At 39.8% G+C, this 18,144-nt stretch overlaps 1 protein-coding gene across 1 annotated transcript; it reads right to left on the bottom strand.

Moving 5' to 3' along the window:
• Window positions 1-2,812: 2,812 nt before the first annotated feature.
• prss16 (serine protease 16) lies at window positions 2,813-17,078 on the bottom strand. The gene is made up of 9 exons (XM_034701560.1): window positions 16,827-17,078; window positions 16,240-16,421; window positions 14,684-14,916; window positions 13,273-13,408; window positions 11,390-11,504; window positions 6,192-6,393; window positions 5,099-5,189; window positions 4,767-4,969; window positions 2,813-3,132 (listed from the first exon to the last, which is right to left on the bottom strand). The coding sequence occupies exons 1-9, from the start codon at window positions 17,031-17,033 to the stop codon at window positions 3,023-3,025; spliced, it is 1,479 nt and encodes a 492-aa protein (XP_034557451.1). The 5' UTR covers window positions 17,034-17,078; the 3' UTR covers window positions 2,813-3,022.
• Window positions 17,079-18,144: the final 1,066 nt, after the last annotated feature.

Below are 18,144 nucleotides of genomic sequence, written 5' to 3'. Positions count from 1 at the left end.
GGCTGCTTCCTTTTTGCTTTTACTTACCTTGGCTAACTTGACGGGAGCCAAGAACTCAAAAAGGTGTTGACAACAGGAAGTGACTAATGGGCAACGTTGACTAAGGGCATTGAAAAGTGGTCATCCTTGTCATGTTTATCACAGTTAGTGTGGAAAGTTACTGCACACCTCCAAACCACCATGATTCAAGGAACTGTCACAAATACAGGAAACTGGCACCAGCTAAAGCCTATTTCAGAGAGTCAAATTTCAGTATATTATAGTAGAAGTGCTCAAAAAACGAGATGATTGAGAAAGTTTTAACTGGTAGGATGGATACATGATCAGTTCTCATATATGCAATAGAAATAAAAGCTTTTAAAAATGTGTTATTTTCAAGTAATTTCATGTCCAGTTCTTGAAATGATGATTTATTTATGTCATTATCTCGAGAACACAACCTGTTTTCCCAATGATAACAACCTCATCTAGGTTGTTATCTCATTATCTTTAGACACAATGCTGTTTTTTCCATTATAGCAGATTAAATCATTAAATTATCTGAAGATAACAAAGCTTGTTGTCTCTTGAAAACAGATCTAAAAAACAAAGCAAGTGGCTGATCACCGTGATGGGCCAGACCAAAGGCCATGTTGTCATTTCCCAAAGTTATGAGATACTTAAAGCCTATTTAATGTTTGTTTAGTGCTTTTATAGCTCTGGGTATACGAGATATATCTGATATTAAGTTCTCAAGAAAATTACTGATATCGATTTTTTATCAGTGGAATATGAAGTAAATAAAATGCATAGATGTAATGAAAGCAAAAGCTAAAGAAGCGAAACTTCTTCTTGAGCCATAAAAAAAAGGGGGGAAATCAAAATGTGTTGTACACCCTGGTCAAAGAGGAGTATGGTGTTAACTGATCTAGAGTACTGAAGTAGAGTAAAGGTCACTTTTTGGCACAACTGGACTATGACTGACGCCTTATCACACAGGACCACCTTTCTACCCTGTGTGGTGGCGATTTCCACTCACAGAGATACACACAAAAGCACACACACACTCATACACAAACACATTCACACACAAAAAAGGCTGCGGCTCAATTACATCCCTGCTGCAGCCAGCAGAGAGGATTATGAGTGGGTGCAGTGAGTGGTTTGAATTACAGGAGATTAAACAGGAGTGTATGTGCAATTATGAATAAATCCATTGTAAATGTTTACCTTATCATAAAATGGATTTTAGGCTGTCATCATAAATATATCACTTGTATACAAACTACCCGTCAGAAGTTTGGACACACCTTCTCATTCAATGGTTTTTATTTATTTTAATTATTTTCAACATTGTAGTTTAATACTGAAGACATCAAAACTATGAAATAATCTGGTTTTACCATAATCTGGATTACAACAGTAGTCAAATAGGGCTATCCATTGTGTACTAACCCTACCTCTGAACAACACAACTGATGGTCTCAAACACATTAAGAAGGCAAGTCATTCTACAAATGAACTCTTGACAAGGCTCATGTTAATTAGAAACCATTCCAGGAGACCACTTCATGAAGCAGACTGAGAGAATACCAAGAGTGTGCAAAGCTGTCATGAAGGATAAAGGGGGCTACTTTACAGAATCTAAAATATAAAACATATTCTGCTTTGTTTAACACTTTTTTGATAATTAAATAATTCCATATGTGTTCTGTCATAGTTTTGATGTCTTTGGTATTAATCTACAGTGTTTACAATAATTGAAATAAGTAAAAACCCTTGAATGAGAAGGTGTTTCCAAACTTTTGACAGGTAGTGTATTAACGTCTGCTTTAAGCCTCTCACTGAATGTCCAGGTGAAGGCAGGCACCACAGCTTGAGGTACTCATGGTGAAGCTGGATTGAGAGCAGGGTCCTGGTCTAAAGCTTTGGTGGTGGTGGAGTTTGTGTTTGGAGTAGGGGTCTTGCATGTCCAGCTGGGATGCTGGGAGATGGGACAGTTGTGAAAATAAACAATCAGGCAAAGAGGGGTCACTGTCTGTGTTTTGAGGAGGTAGTGGACGAACACACAGCTGTGCACTGTAATCATGTTGTGCAACGCCATTTTTATTTCTTTATTGCAAAAAAAAGTTTGTCAGATTTAAAACTTTTCTTTGTAAGCTCTCTGTGCCTCACTGCAGTTATCACCACGTCCCGAGCCAGACAACATATTTGAATCATTCTTATCATCAAACAAGATGAAGCTTGTACTCAGGACCAGATGCAAACACATGAACTAGAGGCCATTTCAGGGCTTATTCTCTGTTGATTTTTTTCCAAGTCTTAGTTTCATATCTGCCTGAATAGGCTTGACTGTACTTTGTGCAATCATGAACAACTGATAACTTTTGTTTTGAAATGTCCCGAGTTTCAGAAATAAAGAGTTACTCAACATGAATTGCAACAGGACCTGACCAAACTAAAGATTCATGCAAAGGGTGTTGCTCCATACCACATACAGCAGATAACAGCATTTTGAACCCAAAAGCAGAAATTAGGTTGAGAGTTTTCTTTTTTTGGCATGCAAGAAATTCTCTTTGGAAATGATGAATTATACCGCATGCTATTGTTGCCAACAAGTGTTTTTGGATGATATTACGTTCAGTTGAATAGTTCCAGTAATGAATCTACTCTGTCAGACTATTTTAAAAAACGTAACCTGCCTCTTTTAAAGTTTAACAACTACTCCTCCCTTCACACAAACCCTTCCCAGAAAGTCAACAAGATGTAATTATGCATTCCTGTTTGTAATAAGATCTCAGAATGAAACTGAAAACACACAAAGAACCCACAATCATAAAAAAAACAACTTTATTCGTCAGTTAAAATTGCCTCACTTGTTTAAGATACCTGATCTTCAGACCCACTGATTCTTGTGCAAAGTGCCTTTTTGAGAAATTGAAACATGTGGCAGGAAAAAAGCAGTCTCATTCCAGCGTCAGCGGTCAGGACAAAAGAAATTAGTTTGCTTTGAAATGCACTGATTGGCCCATTCAGCTGTCGGTTATCCCTTCACCCACTGCTGGAGAAGGTAGAAGACGTGTTCACGGGCCAGAGCTAGCTGGGGGAGATCATCGTCCCGGGCAGGGTACATGTTGGCACAGTGGGCTGTTCCTGGATGAGAGACAAAATATAATATTAGGAAAAAAACACTTAAACTGAAATTCTCTGAGTTACAAGAACAATTATCCAACTAATAAAATCATAGCTGAACAAGTACACCATTGTTCTGCTCTGAAACGGCTGTTTGGGTTCAGTAATGCACGGAAAACAACCATAGAAACTCAAGGGACGTTAACTTTTGATACAGGTTTAAGTCCTACACTGATTCAAAATACATTACAGGTTTCATGATGAACTGTAGGTGAGAAGAGGCAAACCTAAAGGCTTCTGCTTGAACTGTGGTACATAAACAGAAACATAAAGAATATCAAATGCTGGAAGTAGACCTGTGAGGATATAGAAGACTGATTTCAACACAGAGAAAAGTAAAACAAAGCTAAATATTCAGCTTTTAACGAAACTCCCTCATCATAACGCACCTGTACTTTATTTTGAAGCCGCAACAGCGTCATAATGACGTCCCAGTGAGTAATCTTACTCTGCATTGTGACATTACTGAAGCACGAGTGGCACAACATGCATGTGCACACACAAACACACATAGGGCTGTTCTGTTTGCATTGCATTGAAGGCGATATGTGACAGGAGCATGAATATCTTGCATTAAACTGACTTTATAAAAACAGCTCATAGCTTTGTCCAACCCAGAAGCCTCTAACCTTTTACTTTTTACTACTATTCTACATGAGCAAGGAAGTTGTTCACTTAGGGCTTCAAAAATCCCCTCAGATGGTCTAGGATCTGTGATATCTGTGTTGGGAACTAGGGATGGTTATCATGGCCCTAAATAATGTGTTTTCTTTTCTGTCTAAACCTAAAATTAAAACTCTTAAAAAGCTTTTGTTTTATTTTGAAAAACTGTGACAGATGGTTAGGTTTAGTGCTACAGGCTTAGGTTAAGGAAACATCCTAGTTTTTGGCAAAAAGAATATGCATAGTCATGTAATTGGCTGCCTGTTTTGTTTAGCTTTAAACAGTGTTACCTCTATTCATTGTGTCTGTGTTATACCTGCTGTTTCTGTGCTCTGTTTGTGTGAAAAACTCCAGAAAAACACAGTGACAAAGGGGTAGCAATTTAGCTGTAGCTCCTTACACACTGCAATTCCACAACAGAGTGCTCACACACTGAGCTCCACAACAGCCGGAGTCCCAGTGTGTGATGCATGGTGCGTTACAGTGTTGCAGAAGCACGAGAGACACGGCTTATATACACACGCATAGTGCTGTTCTGCTGCTTTCCCACGCTGGCTCCAACACTACACATCGCCATAATACGACTCTGTTACTACCTCTTACAGCAGAGTGACATTGCCCTGACACTCCTCCTGTGAGTCACACTTTGCAGATGAGGAGGGCAGAAATACTCGACCTTGACTGGCAATATGCAAGAGCCATGTGAGAACAACGGAGTGTACCTTTCTATGTCCAGCAAAACCAAACCCATCCAGATGAAATGATCTTTGCAGGAAATTGACGGCATGTGCAGTTTAGATTAGATCAGATTTTTTGCATCAGACTGACTTATTATAAGCATCCTAACCTCTTATTCTAAAGGGCATCATGATACTACAACACAAAATCCCAGCTCTTCTTCTGCAGCAAAATTTCAAACAACACATTCTCACCTTTGATGAAGACAGCAGGGAGGTCAGGACTGATGTCCTGGGTGATTCCTAAAGCGTGCCAGGGGTCAATGGACCCGTTAGGAAAGACTATTCTAGTGGAGCGGATGTTGTAGCCGCCGTAATACTCGTTGGTCTGAGCCACCGCCTGGGCCACTTGCTCAGCACTGACATTGTAGAAATCTTCACACTGTCTGACGTGGAACCTGTAGGAGAGAACACAGATATGAAATCCAGCGTTTAATGAACATGAAGAAAAGGACAAAAGGTGTATTTAGTGAAGTTGGAGCAGATGTCGTGATGAAAACGTAACAGTGTGTTTGGCAGAGACTCACACAAGCGGAAAGCCAGTGAATGGCTGGTTTGGTGAATCTGTGCTCTGATAAAATCCAAATTCAGTGCAGGTCTGGTAGACCCACTGTCTCCCTGACAACACACAAACACAAACACACAAATTACCAGTGGCCTGAACATTCAGCTGGTTCATACAAATCAAAGCATTCACAACAGAGGGCAGGTAACGCTAACAAACAGATAGGAATAGCAACAGAAGAAAGTATCCGCTCTCAGTTAGCTGTAATTAACAGAGGTATGACACAGGAGGCTGTTTGGGGGAGTTTCTACAGAAACATCCCAGTGGTTTTTTAAGAGACCACTTCCTGTTCCAGTTTTTCCTCCCACTCATGAAACCCAAGCTGGGAACTGGAACCACAGCCACAGGGCAAAGGTACAACGCAGAGCATGGAGAGCACATTTTGGGTTCAACATGGAAAGTTGTTCCTGAATCCTGAGTGCCTCAATGGGAGGAAACATAACAAACAAAGAGAAATAGCACATGCAGTCTTAAAATAGTCTGCAGGACTTGTTGAAATGTCAGAATAAACATATCCTGGATTATTTAAATCCATTTATAATGCTTAATTTAACCGAACCCAAGCAACAAGAAAATTCTATTTCGTCATATTCGTATAATTGGAGGGGTTTTTTTCAGCAGGAAACTGATGTGATGAAATCTTTTTTGGTGCATCAATTTAACAAAGACCAACCGAGCAAACTTTAATTGAATGTAATTTGATGCAAACACCCCAAAGATGGGTTTGCAAACTCTCTCCCCACATCCCATCATCACAAAACCTCTCTTGTTGCTGTGTTACATTCTTGTCTCCTGAGGTTGAGCTGTGTTTGTGCGTCTACTGGAGTTTATTGCTCCTGGATTATCGCTGGATGGCGGTGGAAATATTTAATATGACATCATATTGTCTGTCGGCAGAACAAAAACAGAACACTGCCAACGAAATGGACCTTAAGATGCGAGGAACACGAAAATAGTAGCCCTTAAACATTCATTATGTTATAAAAGCCTCATCTTAAAAATAGAAACTCTGTTTACACTCATGAAATACCACGTCCCAGAACATCCAGACCCACCTCCCCCTGCAGCCGTCCCATTCCAGGATGTGTTAGTCATGTCTCTGAGGTAGTTGTTGAAGCTGGCATCCAGACATTTCATAGAGAAGGTGTCCATCATGAGGCGAGCCACGGCGGCGTAGCGGGCGTAAGGGTCCCCAAGGGAGGAGTCGGTCATTATGCCGCACAGCACCTTGATGGTGATGTTGGTACCCACCACGCCCTGAAATAACAGAAACAACAAAAGTAAAGAAGACAAATTAATTCATCTACTTATCATACTCAGTACATCAGTTTGGACTAAACAGATCCATATTATACAGATTAGATGATAAATAGCAGTCAGCCTTCTCTGAGACTGAAAGTTCACTTAATGAAAAAGTACTTTAACTTGTATTCTTCCCTAGGGGGGCGACTCCACTGGTCTCAAAATATTCTCTGACTGTATTAAATGTCTGCAGCAAAAGATCCTACATCACACTTGTTTTACTACGTCAGTATTGGTGGTTTAACAAAGCGGCAACCTCCAACTGCGAGAATTGAAGCCAATGCGGAAGTGTTAAAAACTGCAGTTCATCGAGGATCCACTTGAGGCCGGCTCCGGAAGTACTAGAAACCACATACACACCAATTCAAAAAAGACGATCTTTACTGCAGAAATAAACATGTTTACAGCCTGGTTCAAAAACAAGTGTAGTCAGGATAGCTAATTTCTCGATCGGCACACACTGTACGTGGGGGTGAAAATTTTCATATAGTGGCAATTGCGAAGATATTACAATTCATGTCTTCCAATCAGTGGCGAGCTGATTTGATTGACAGGCAGGAACACTGTAGCTGTTGGCGAGGAGGCTCAAAGCCCGCCTCTTTACATCACACTCGCTCGACAGCAGTAATGTTGAGTTCAGCATTTCCAATATGGCTGCCGCTGACGATTGACCTCAAAACAGCACTTCAGAAACAGATGGGCGACATCACGGATACTATGTCTATTATTTAAACAGTCTATGGTTATAATGCAACAAAGTGAGAGAACTTTGTTACTGCTCTTGAGTATTTCCTGGGAGAGATCAGACTTTACTTCCATTTTTTCATATTTTCATCAACTTCCTCTTTTCCTGCACTACATTTCCTTAATAAGACATGTATTTCTACTCTGATACATTTCCCCTGAAGTATCCCTTTACTAAGAATTAAATCAGGAGAAGTGTTGTGGTCCACTGAGGCAGAAATGGCTTTAATAACGGGAAACAGAGATTGAAATCTGAGTGTGGCACTGTAGCGGCATTGTGGATGCCAACTGGAAGAAGAAACTTGAAGAAGAGGAGAGGTTTTGAAGCCACACAATAGAAGTTGTCATATTGGGAATACAGACTCAATGTAACTTTAGGTCAAGCTAGAAACAGACAAAGTGGTGGAACTAAGTTGGACCTTAAGCTTCCTGGTAAACGTTTGCAGGGCGCCCGCCCATAAGTCAACACGGCTACACCTCTAATTATGCAAATCGTGTATCTCTTAGTCTAAATATCTTCAGAACAGATGAGTCATGACAGATTTCACCTCCTGCACATTGTGTGGGAACAGAGACAAGAGCTGTTTTTTTAAATTGGGGTTTAAACATGTTTTGTTCTGCTGTAATGATGGGCATTTTAACATGGATGTTAATGGGATTCTTGGCTTTTGCAGCCTGCACCAAGTGGACGCTCCTGGAACTGCACTTTTTTGGCACTTCAGCATTGGCTTCACTGTTCAACACCAGGCATTGCTGCTTGGTCCAGGCTTGTCAGATGCATGCGAGCAACAGGGATGATGGAGGCAGAGACAGCAATGGTACAAACAAATACGAAGGTTTGCATACTAAACAATACTCCAGAAGTGGATTTTGCTGCTCAGCTGCGTCAGTCCGACCCTCTTGTTGTGCCCTCTCAGGTACAAACTTGCCGACAACAAACTGTAGCAGTGGAATGAGGGCTGGAGGAGTGGTTACAGGTTGTTCTTTGGTGCAAAATGAAAGACTTGTTAACTATAAATGACCCATGACTACGCTCACATCCCATCTGCATCTTCGGAGGAAAAAGCAGAACTGTTGGTGCTTTATCCACAAGCTGTGGTGTTACATAATGTCCTTCCGTATTCTATAAAGCACCCATTGATAACCCCTCGACTGTGAAGCCTCTGCTCTGACTCTTCTGATTAAATTACACCTCCGCCCGAGATCTTGCCCAAATTCCTCAGTGGTACCTAAAACCTCGTAGTTTGCTCTCCACGCGGCCTTTTGTGTCACAGAGGCAGCTGTTGGCTGCGTTTGTCTGCTGGTGCTGCAGACTCTGCTGCCCACCGCTCCTCTCGGATCTTTTATAAGCGTCTCTTTAGCTTGGGGCGACAGGAAACCAGAGAGACCACAGGGTCTTTTGTTACTCTTTCACATCAGCTTATTGGTAACCGGACTCACGTCTCCTCGAGGCACCAGAGGGACACAGAGGGGATGGGATGAAACAAGGGGAGGGAAAAAGGGAAAACTGGGGTTTCAAAAAGTTACCCAAAATAACAAGAAAAGGGAAAAACAGACTGAGCTGATTACATCTCACCACAACTGGAACTTGTGTGCAAGAGCAGTGAGTTTGTCCACAAGTTCAGGCGTGTCTGTGTCATTTATTGTCTGCCTATTTTTTAAGGACAGAAATTACGTAAAATGGGAATTTTGATCCGCTGCTTTCAAGATTAAAAGCTGCTTTTAACTTTATCTTACCTTGATGAAATCCATTTCCTCATTTAATATACAAATTATCACAATTGTTTTCATTTCCTTATCGATACTTATATGTGTATACATGTATATATGTGTATTAATTCCTTTGTTTGTTTTTTTGTATAGTTGTTATTGTGGCAAATTTAGGTATAATTATTGTTGTAATTGTAATAATGGTGATAATTACTGTTATTATCATTCATTTTTTGTTTGTTTGTTTTTGTATTCATTATTTATTATTATTTATATTTCTAATAATTCATTTTTATTTTCTTGCTATTATTTAAGAATCATATTGTCTTATTCCTATTGTTATAAGACATTGTCAATTACAAGTGTTCAACTTTTGTCAAATTCTGTCAAAAAAGTTCTAATAAACAAAGTTCATAAAAAAAAGCTGCTTTTATTGTCTTATGGAAGAAAATAATAACTTAGATTCAAGAAATGACGTCTGAGACGATCACTGAAGACATGAATAGAAGATCTAAGCATCAAAAGCATGACGCGTGAATGATGGCTCATACAGCAGGACACAAACCTGTCGTCCTGAGATCTGCTGCTGTTAATGTCAGAGCTGCTGGTGAGTAAACTGAGTTAACACAGAGCAGGTGATGAGTCAGATTTACACCAGTCTGTGTGACTAAACACTTCAGCATGACGATGATTCTGTCAACCAATCAACCAAGATCAATATATAGAGCACAATGCAATGCAAATGAATCAGGGGAATAAAACAAGGTCGGCTTTATCAAACTACTCCTCACAAACTTCCCATCTCTCAGTGTGATCTCACTCAGCTGATCCCACTGACACTGTGGAGGTTAAAAAACTAAGAAAGTAGGAGCAGGCCCTCACAGGCCGGTATCTCTGGGCCTCTTTCTTTAAAGAACGCAGGGTGTATAACGTTTCAGTGTTCTGCTTGGGTTGTGTGTAACCCTCCTACACCTCATACCTGCATTTCACTCAACCAAGACTGGACACTGAGTCAACCCCTGACCTACACAGACCCTCACTTTCAGCTGTCTCACTTAAACATACATAAATCAGGTCATATCTGATATACTGCTGGAAAAACTTGTTATGACTTTATCTGTGTTCATATTCATAACAGAATGTAATGTGATACTTTTGGATGCTGTGTAATCATAATGGAGTGTCAGCTTCAGCTATTTTCAACTGGAAATTATCCCTATCGTTCACCTTTTCTCATGTCAGGGATTATAACACTGTAAATGTGTGCTTTGGAGATTGAAGGGATTGTCTCTCAGTGACCATTGACCCATGTCAGCTTACCCATGTATCATGTATAAATCCTGAATACACACCCAGTGATGCAACCAGTGTTTTGTAGAATTTAGCAGCATGATAAAAAGTATTGTTTTCTTTATTATGAGTGTTTGACTCTGTTGCTCAGCAGATATCGTTTCAGTAAGTGAGTTTATTTCCACTCTTCCAGTTTTGATGCTAACCCAATCTCAGAACTCGTTGGTTATTGTCTGACAACATCATATGCCTCTGGAAATCATGGAAAACTTTGTGTGTGTTTTGGTGTAGCTGGAGGTTAGCAAATGAAAGATGGAGTTTTCCGTGCGCTACTTCCGAGAAGCAACTGTGATTTCAGATCAAGAGGGCACGATTCAATCCAATAGATACAGTATGGAAAATAACCGGCGTCACTTCTTGCTTCATTACATCCAAGGTCGGGAGTGGCACCCGTTTCTCTGTCCCTCACTGCTGAGTAACAGTTTCACTGTAAACAGTAATTTACACAGAAGCTTCACACAGAAATGTTTGATGTAGACGAGATTGTTAGCTGCAGGTATCTAGCTTAATTCTTGTCTGTTCATGGTCAGTGGAAACCGGGATGTGATTGCGACAGCAGGTTGTGATCCGCCTGTTTTTGCTCCCATACTGACTATTTACAGAGCGTTTTTGATTTCCTTCTCAAAGTTTGTGAGGCATGATTACTTTTTTTGCATTAGAGTGTTTTAAATTTGTACATCTTTCTCTTTTTCAGCCTGTTAGGGCCCCGCAGCTGTGGAACTCCCTACCTGAGGAAGTGAGGTCAGATCAATAGATACTGTACTTTCTTTTAAATCATTCATTAAAACCTAATTTTATAGAAACTTTTATTTCATGTTATTTTAGATTTAATTAGTTTTATTGTGAATCCAGTTTTGTTGTCTTTATTGTTTCACTTATCTTTGCAGCACAACATGACTGCATTATATCTCACACTTCTAACAGCTCGGGTCATACACCTAATGTTCTTCTATCCTTTCAATCTGCCTGTGTGCATATGTACCCTTGGTGTAAAGAACCTTATAACTGTGTTTTGAAGGTGCTATATAAATAAAATGTATCATCATTATTATTATAAACTTAAGATGGTGACTATTGGAAACTTAAGATCAGTATCTGCTTACAAACTGGATGTTTTATGAGCTCTACCTCGTCTACTCGCTCTCACCTCAAACGCCCTGTTGTCTCCGTTATACTGGACCACATCCATGAAGTTGCCCGCCAGCGTTTCCAGGAAGTAGGCCGAGTCCCTCTGTGTCTGGATCTGCAGTTTGGAGCACAGGCTGGAGGGGGAGAAGGAAGAAATGAAGAGAGGAGTGAGAAATTAAGGAAACAGAGAAGGAGATGAAGAATAAATGGAGAAATGAGGAGAGATGGGGAGAGTAAAGGAAAGATGGTGTTTTGGTGATTAAACAGTGGATCTTGTTGAATCATCTCTTTTACTGTTCTCTTCAACATGAGGTAATTTCCAACAAACTACAGAAACACTAAGTGGGGAAAGTGGGGTAAGCCACCACACCTACTTTGTGACCTTCTGTGTATTTGCTCCTGCATGAGGACATGTCTGCACCTGTGGTCTGCATGATCTGAAGCAGCTAAAATAGAAGATGTCCAGTGTGGTCAGGATGGTGGAGACACACAGTCAGGGATGAGGTGTGTCTCTGTGGCTGTGTTACTTCAATGAGACTGACCACAGGATTATAAATGACCTTTTAGCCTGTTTATTCATCGAGATGACGGACCTCAGATTCACCACAACATCCGAAAATAGGCATTTATAAAAGTGACGGTGGAGGCAGACAACATGACTGCAGACAGAGCAGAAGCATGCTGAGAGTAATGTCTGCTTTAAACCGAATGAATGAAAAAAACACAGAAATAGAAATGTTTGTTTGAGGCTGAAATATGAAGAATTAAATTAAGTAATTGTGTCAGGGTCTAAATAAGAAATATCTAGTGCAGTAGAGGTTTAAATGCCATTTAGAAACTGCATTTAAACCATGTCATAGTCAAGCAATGCAATAGCAGCTACTGATAGCAGCTACTGATTTCTGAATAATGAATGACTCTGTGAAGATACATCTCATTATGATTTTAAGCATTAGTTTGAGTTTCATGCTTCAACTTGTATTCGATGATTATTCAAGAGTAAGCTGGTGATAAATAAATGTGTCACACCCATCGAAGGACGATAAGGTGACAGTAATTCTGATATCTGCACATTACATTGAGCTGGATCCCTCAGCTCAGAGACTGAGGCTCAGTTTATAAAAGATGGAGGGGTACTCATTCAACTGTAGCTGGATCTTTCTGGAACCAGGAATCAAGACAACCTTTGCTGCTCTTTGGATCTAAAGCCAAAAGCCAAATCCAATCCAATTTGCTTGACTGAGGGTTTGGTTCATGGTCTGATACCAAACCCTCCAATATTATCTTAGAAACTGCTAGCTTTCCACCAAAAACCAAAGAACCAGTCCTCACATTATGTAGATACAAATAATTATGTGTTTTTCAGATTAAAGAATCAAATATAACCTCATATGTTCTGCATGGAACTTTATGTTACAGTAGCTCAGCTCCCTGTGTAAAAATGAGCCGATCTAAAAGAAGAATTCAACATTAAAAGGAGATAAAGAAAGTCTCTTTCTTGCTTTTATGTTAAGTTCCTTCTGCTACAATGACTGTATAAATCTGGGTTGTTTAGCTTCATGTGAAGAAAGGAGGCAGCTGGCCTAACTTGGGGATGTACAAAATCAAAGTTTGCTCGGCTTATTTTATAGAACATTTCTGTGTGGATAAATACTTGTTGCACACTGGTAGGTGAATTTATTTTAAGTTTGTGGTGCAATGTGATCGTGCTAAGCTATGCAAACCGTTTCTAGTCTCATATCAAACCCCCTGATATAAGAATAGTACAGTTATTGTTTTGTTGATTTGGAGAAGTTTCCTGATCTTATAGGACGATGTTCTTTGTTCCAGGCCTAATATTTCAACTTTCTGTAAGTTACATCACAGAGACGGTAAGGGCAACAAAAACTTGAAACACCGTACTTGAAGTCCTTGGTGATGTTGTCATAAGTCTTCGGGTCCTTCAGGAGCTCCACTAGAGTATCAGAGGCTTTCTTCACCAGTAGGGGGCATTCTGCGTTCTCTGAGGCCAGCGAACGCCACACAACCTCCAAGTACTCTGACAAAACACAAAGACAGAAAGAAAGAGGGAGGGAGGGAGGGAGGGAGGGAGGGAGGGGAGGACACTTAAACCTGGGCTGCCATAAAAGGACCACAATAACAGACACAACCCTGGTTAAATATACAGGACTGTTTCTACCAAATCATCCTCAAAATAACGGATGATCCCACTTCTCATCAAGTGCTCATGAAGGTATTTGTTTAGAAATGTTTTCATGAGGGGTAAAGTGAAATGATGAATCACGGCCAGAGTGTGTTTCACAGTTTATGAAGCTCTAAAACAGAAACTCCACATTACGACAGCTTGGAGTATTTCCACCTGGAGGGGAAAACCAGCCTCTGACTGCTGACTTACTGCTGTGTTGTTTGGGGAAATAATAACTCTGCTGTGCCATGCTGGACACGAAAGATATCTGACCTAGGCTCACTATCTGGTCTGGAATATTTTCCTTGAGTACAAGAGAGAGTGTGTGATTGTGTCTTTAAGATAGCATGAGCATGTGGGTGAGAGAGTGCAGGTCCATTTTCAGAGCTCCTTTGGTTTCATCATAGGGCTTTCCAGTAGGTTCAGCCAAACACAACACAGATAGAGAGAGTGAACCCATCCTAATCTCTCATCTGTGTGGGCTTCTTATTTCCAGGATACTGAACAAAGTGTGAAATGTGTGGGGAAATTCAATTTCATCCTTTTGTTTTTATTTTAAACAAGGTGTCAATGAATGCAAAAATCAATTTCTAGGAAGATGTGCTCCCTAAATGTGAGATATTTGGTGCAATCATGTGTGAATTTGAAAGATTGATCTGCAAATTAAACTTTAATCTTCAGTTTTTGGTTTGAAACCTTGATTTTCCAAAAATGCATACCCCAATTTAAATCTGTGTCACCTCTCTCTCTTCATCTCCTCTATCCTTCTATCCCTCTCTCCAACACGGTCTCAGCAGATGTGTGTCTAACATGAGTCTGGTCCTGCTGGAGGTTTCTGCCTGTTAAAGGAAGTTTGTCCTTGCCACTGTAACTTGCTAAATGCTGCAAAGTGCTCTGCTCATGGTGGATTAAGATGAGATCAGACTGAGTCCTGTCTGTAAGACTGGATCTTATCCAGTCTTGATGTTGGGTCTTTGTTAATAATAGAACATAGAGGACGGTTTAGACCTGCTCTGTTTGGAAAGGGTCTTGAGATAACATTTGTTGTGATTTGGTGCAACATAAATAAAGATTGATTGATTGATTGATTGATGTAGCTGGGAGAGAGGGGCAGGTGTCTCTTCATACCTGGGAAGTTGACAGTAGCCTGAAGAGGTGCACTCGTGGCCACAGAAGCATACACCAGGTGAGGAAACTTCAGCCTGAACCAGGCAGCGAGAGAACCTGGGTACGACCCGCCAAAAGCCACCCACTTGCTGTCTGCCAGCCCTCTGTTCTCTGCCATCACGGTGCGGAAGTGTGCCAGGTCAGCCAGCGCCTGGCGGCTGCTGAGATAACGCAGGTTGTCCGTGCTGAGGTCACTAAGAAAGAGGAAGAATTTAAAGAGTGAGCATTTTAAGTTTCCTCTCTGAGACCGCAGAAGAGCTGTGAGCAGCGCTGCCATCTAGAGGTGAATCATCTGCTTTACACACCAAACTACAGTTGCCTGTGTCCCTTCATTGATCCCACTATATTGTGCAATATGAGCAGCTGACATCTCTCAAACCGCTGTGTCACATTTTTAAGTGTAATGGTTATGGCTGACCTTCGGAGCCGGTCACAGAGTAAAAGTGATACTTCCTCAATCTCTATTTTTACAGTTGGTGTAAAAAGTCAAGAGTGTCAAATCCAACAACTGAACCGGTGTGTTTTTCAGAGGCAACCTTTTTTAAACTTCTTGCATAATAAAGATTAATCTACTATTTATTCTGGAATATCTGGTCTACCTCTACTTACTTTCTTGATGTTGCAATGACTCCAAGATTCCTCCAAATGTGATATTTTCACTTCACTTTATGCAGCATTTCCAACCCACAAAAATAAAACAACTAAAAATGTCATGCTCAAAGGGATTTCCTCTCACAGGAAGTTTGCACTTGCAGCTTGTTTTGGTACAAACTATAGCTGCAACAAAAGCCAGATAATCAACACATAGATTGCAGGATAATATAGTTGCTAAGTATTTCCTTGATTTATTGATATTTTCGGACAGTTTTCAATCAGATATGTCAAAAATGTGCGAGTCTACTCTCTTAAATGTGAGGGTTTCTTTTTTCCTCATAACAAACACAGTAAAGTGAGCAGAATTTGGGTTTTGGACTGTTGTTCTGAAGGAGGAAGTAATTTGAGGACATCATTTTGGCCTCTGGGAAACTGTGATGTGCTTTTTCCACCATGTTTGTCAGTTAACAAACTAAATAAGTCCTTCAATAATATCCAATTCAATGAAAATTGAGTTGTTATTTCTACCCTACGACAAACAAAGTTCCAGTTTGATGCCTTTGCATATGCTGAACAAGTGTCCCGAGGCATCAAAGCCTTTGTTTTCATTGTATGGACAAACTACTGATCTGAAAAGCTGCTGTGTTTCTCAGCTTGATTCTGTCTAAAGCCATGACTCACTAATGTATATGTTTTACCACAACTGACCCTTTCTGAGGTCCAAACATAAAAGACTTACTCCCAGATGTCATATGTCTCCTTCTAAACATACACCTTTGCATTTGGACTTATTTCCTGGTGTAGGTTTGGAGTACAGTGCAAGAATTGTATGATAGCTCTCTTCAGCCTTATGTCATATTGTCTGTCCAATTGAATCTGAATCTGAGTAAACAGATTCAGAGAGGCTTCAAAATCAGACATACTCTGTCGGGTGGCTCTTCCCGTAGAAGCGATGCTCCAGCATCAGGCACAGGGCTCCAAGTTTCTTGGCATAGGTCAGCCAGGAACCAGTCTGCATCCAGGCTGGGTTGGCCGGGCCTTCTCCTCCAATCATCAAAAACACTGGACCACCCGGCATGTAGAAAGAGTCATTTACAAAGAACCTCTGCAGAACAGGGGGGCGAGACAGAGGAGGGGAGAGAGTTTAAAATCCTACATGAAAGGAGGATTTCAGAGGATAAATTTTAATTCTTAAGCAATTTGATGTTGGGCAAAATCGACATGGACAATAACTCTATAATAACTATTCACTCAAGTCATACTGTGTGTAAAATGTGCAATACACCTCAAGTTAAAAGGCATGCAACTTAACTCACTCACCAAACTTCTGGTTGAGATTTTCTAACACCTGGACTGATGCACTTTTCTATCTTAGTCTCGCTGCACTGGTTTAAATGATATAACTATTGTTTAAAGGTTTTCACTTGACACTAAAACTCCAAAACAAAGACTAACTAAGCTGTTTTTATTGTTTCATATTTTAACTCTGATTAGATCAAAACAGACTTACTTGCTTCCACTCTCTGCTGTCAGCACCATTGTAGTGATCCAGTTTCTGAATGAACCACTGCTCCTCTGACACATCTCCCAGTCTGGTGTCCGGCTCCTGATTGAACCTCCTGAAGCCACCATACTTTGCCTCTCCAACAGCAAAAACAGAAAACAGGAAAACTATGCTGAATGTGCACAGGGGCAACCTGCACGTCTGGAGAGCCATGCTGATGTAAAAAGGGAAACAGACAGGAGCATGTGATTAAGTTTCCTGCAGTCATATGACAAGTCCGTCTGAGGCGTTCAGGGACAGTAAAAACATGGGAGATTTGAGTTTCCACGGATTACTTTGATATTTGCGGAGAGTATAATTATATTTTTAAGTGCTCAGTTATTCCTGTTATAAATACGCATTTAAATAATTTAGACTTTAATCGATTGACCCTCATTAAGTGAATATATATATCCGCAAATAACATGATGGTCTCACAAACACTACATTTCTCAGAAAAAACGGCAAATAGCCATAGATATGCCTGTTTGGATGCTGTTTTGAACAAAAAACTCATTTAAATTAAGACACATTGATAGAAATATAAATTGAAAAATAGCAAATGTAGATGAGGAAGCATGATACACACATTAAAGGTTTTAAAAAATACATAATAAATGAAAGATATGTAATAAAAATTAAATTATACAAAAATAAGATTGAAAAATTGAATGTTCTATTTTCAAAGTCTATTTAGGGTAAAAAAAACCAAACAAACATCCTGATAAGTATTCGTAGAGCAAATGGGTCTTATAACAAGCAGTTAATTTAGAAGATTCTTGAAATAAAGATAATTCTTATGATGCAAAATTGTATAATTTGGGGTTTAAAGTCTATAAAAGTTTTTTCTGTGTTTTGTGGGACATGAACTACACTCAAACCTCCACACAAGATATCCACCAATAAGGCTGTTATAGTTTATCTGAAAGAAACAGGTTTGCATTGTGTGATATCATTTATGTAGTTATTTATTTAATAAATCTATTCAATGTATCTAATTTTATTATTATTATTATTATTATTATTATTATTATTATTATTATTATTATTTTATTATTATTATTATTGTTATTGTTATTATTTTTTATTGTTTTATTACTTAGTAGCTTAATTTTGTTTATGTTTGGTTATTTGTTTTCATGTTTGCATGATGTACATTGTAGAATGTTACATGAAGTTACACCCCCTGTGCAGTGGGTGGCGGCAGGCACCTTTTTAAGTTGGTTCTGATCCGCCAGTTAATCAAGAGAAGAGGAAGAAGAAAATAACCACCAGTAGGGGCGCT

This window comes from Notolabrus celidotus, chromosome 14 (assembly GCF_009762535.1).
Source record: "Notolabrus celidotus isolate fNotCel1 chromosome 14, fNotCel1.pri, whole genome shotgun sequence".
Lineage (NCBI taxonomy): Eukaryota > Metazoa > Chordata > Actinopteri > Labriformes > Labridae > Notolabrus > Notolabrus celidotus.
The sequence above is the reverse complement of the archived record's forward strand: the minus strand, read 5'-3'. Positions and strand labels throughout refer to the sequence as shown.

Bases quoted from the DNA above. Each gene is read 5' to 3' on its own strand.
- prss16 (XM_034701560.1), bottom strand. From the start codon at position 17,033: ATGGCTCTCCAGACGTGCAGGTTGCCCCTGTGCACATTCAGCATAGTT. The intron at 13,409-14,683 runs GTATGAAGAGAC...GTGTTTTGTCAG, and splicing joins GGCTACTGTCAACTTCCCAG to AGTACTTGGAGGTTGTGTGG. The intron at 3,133-4,766 runs GTGAGAATGTGT...TCTCTCATCCAG, and splicing joins CCCTGCTGTCTTCATCAAAG to GAACAGCCCACTGTGCCAAC.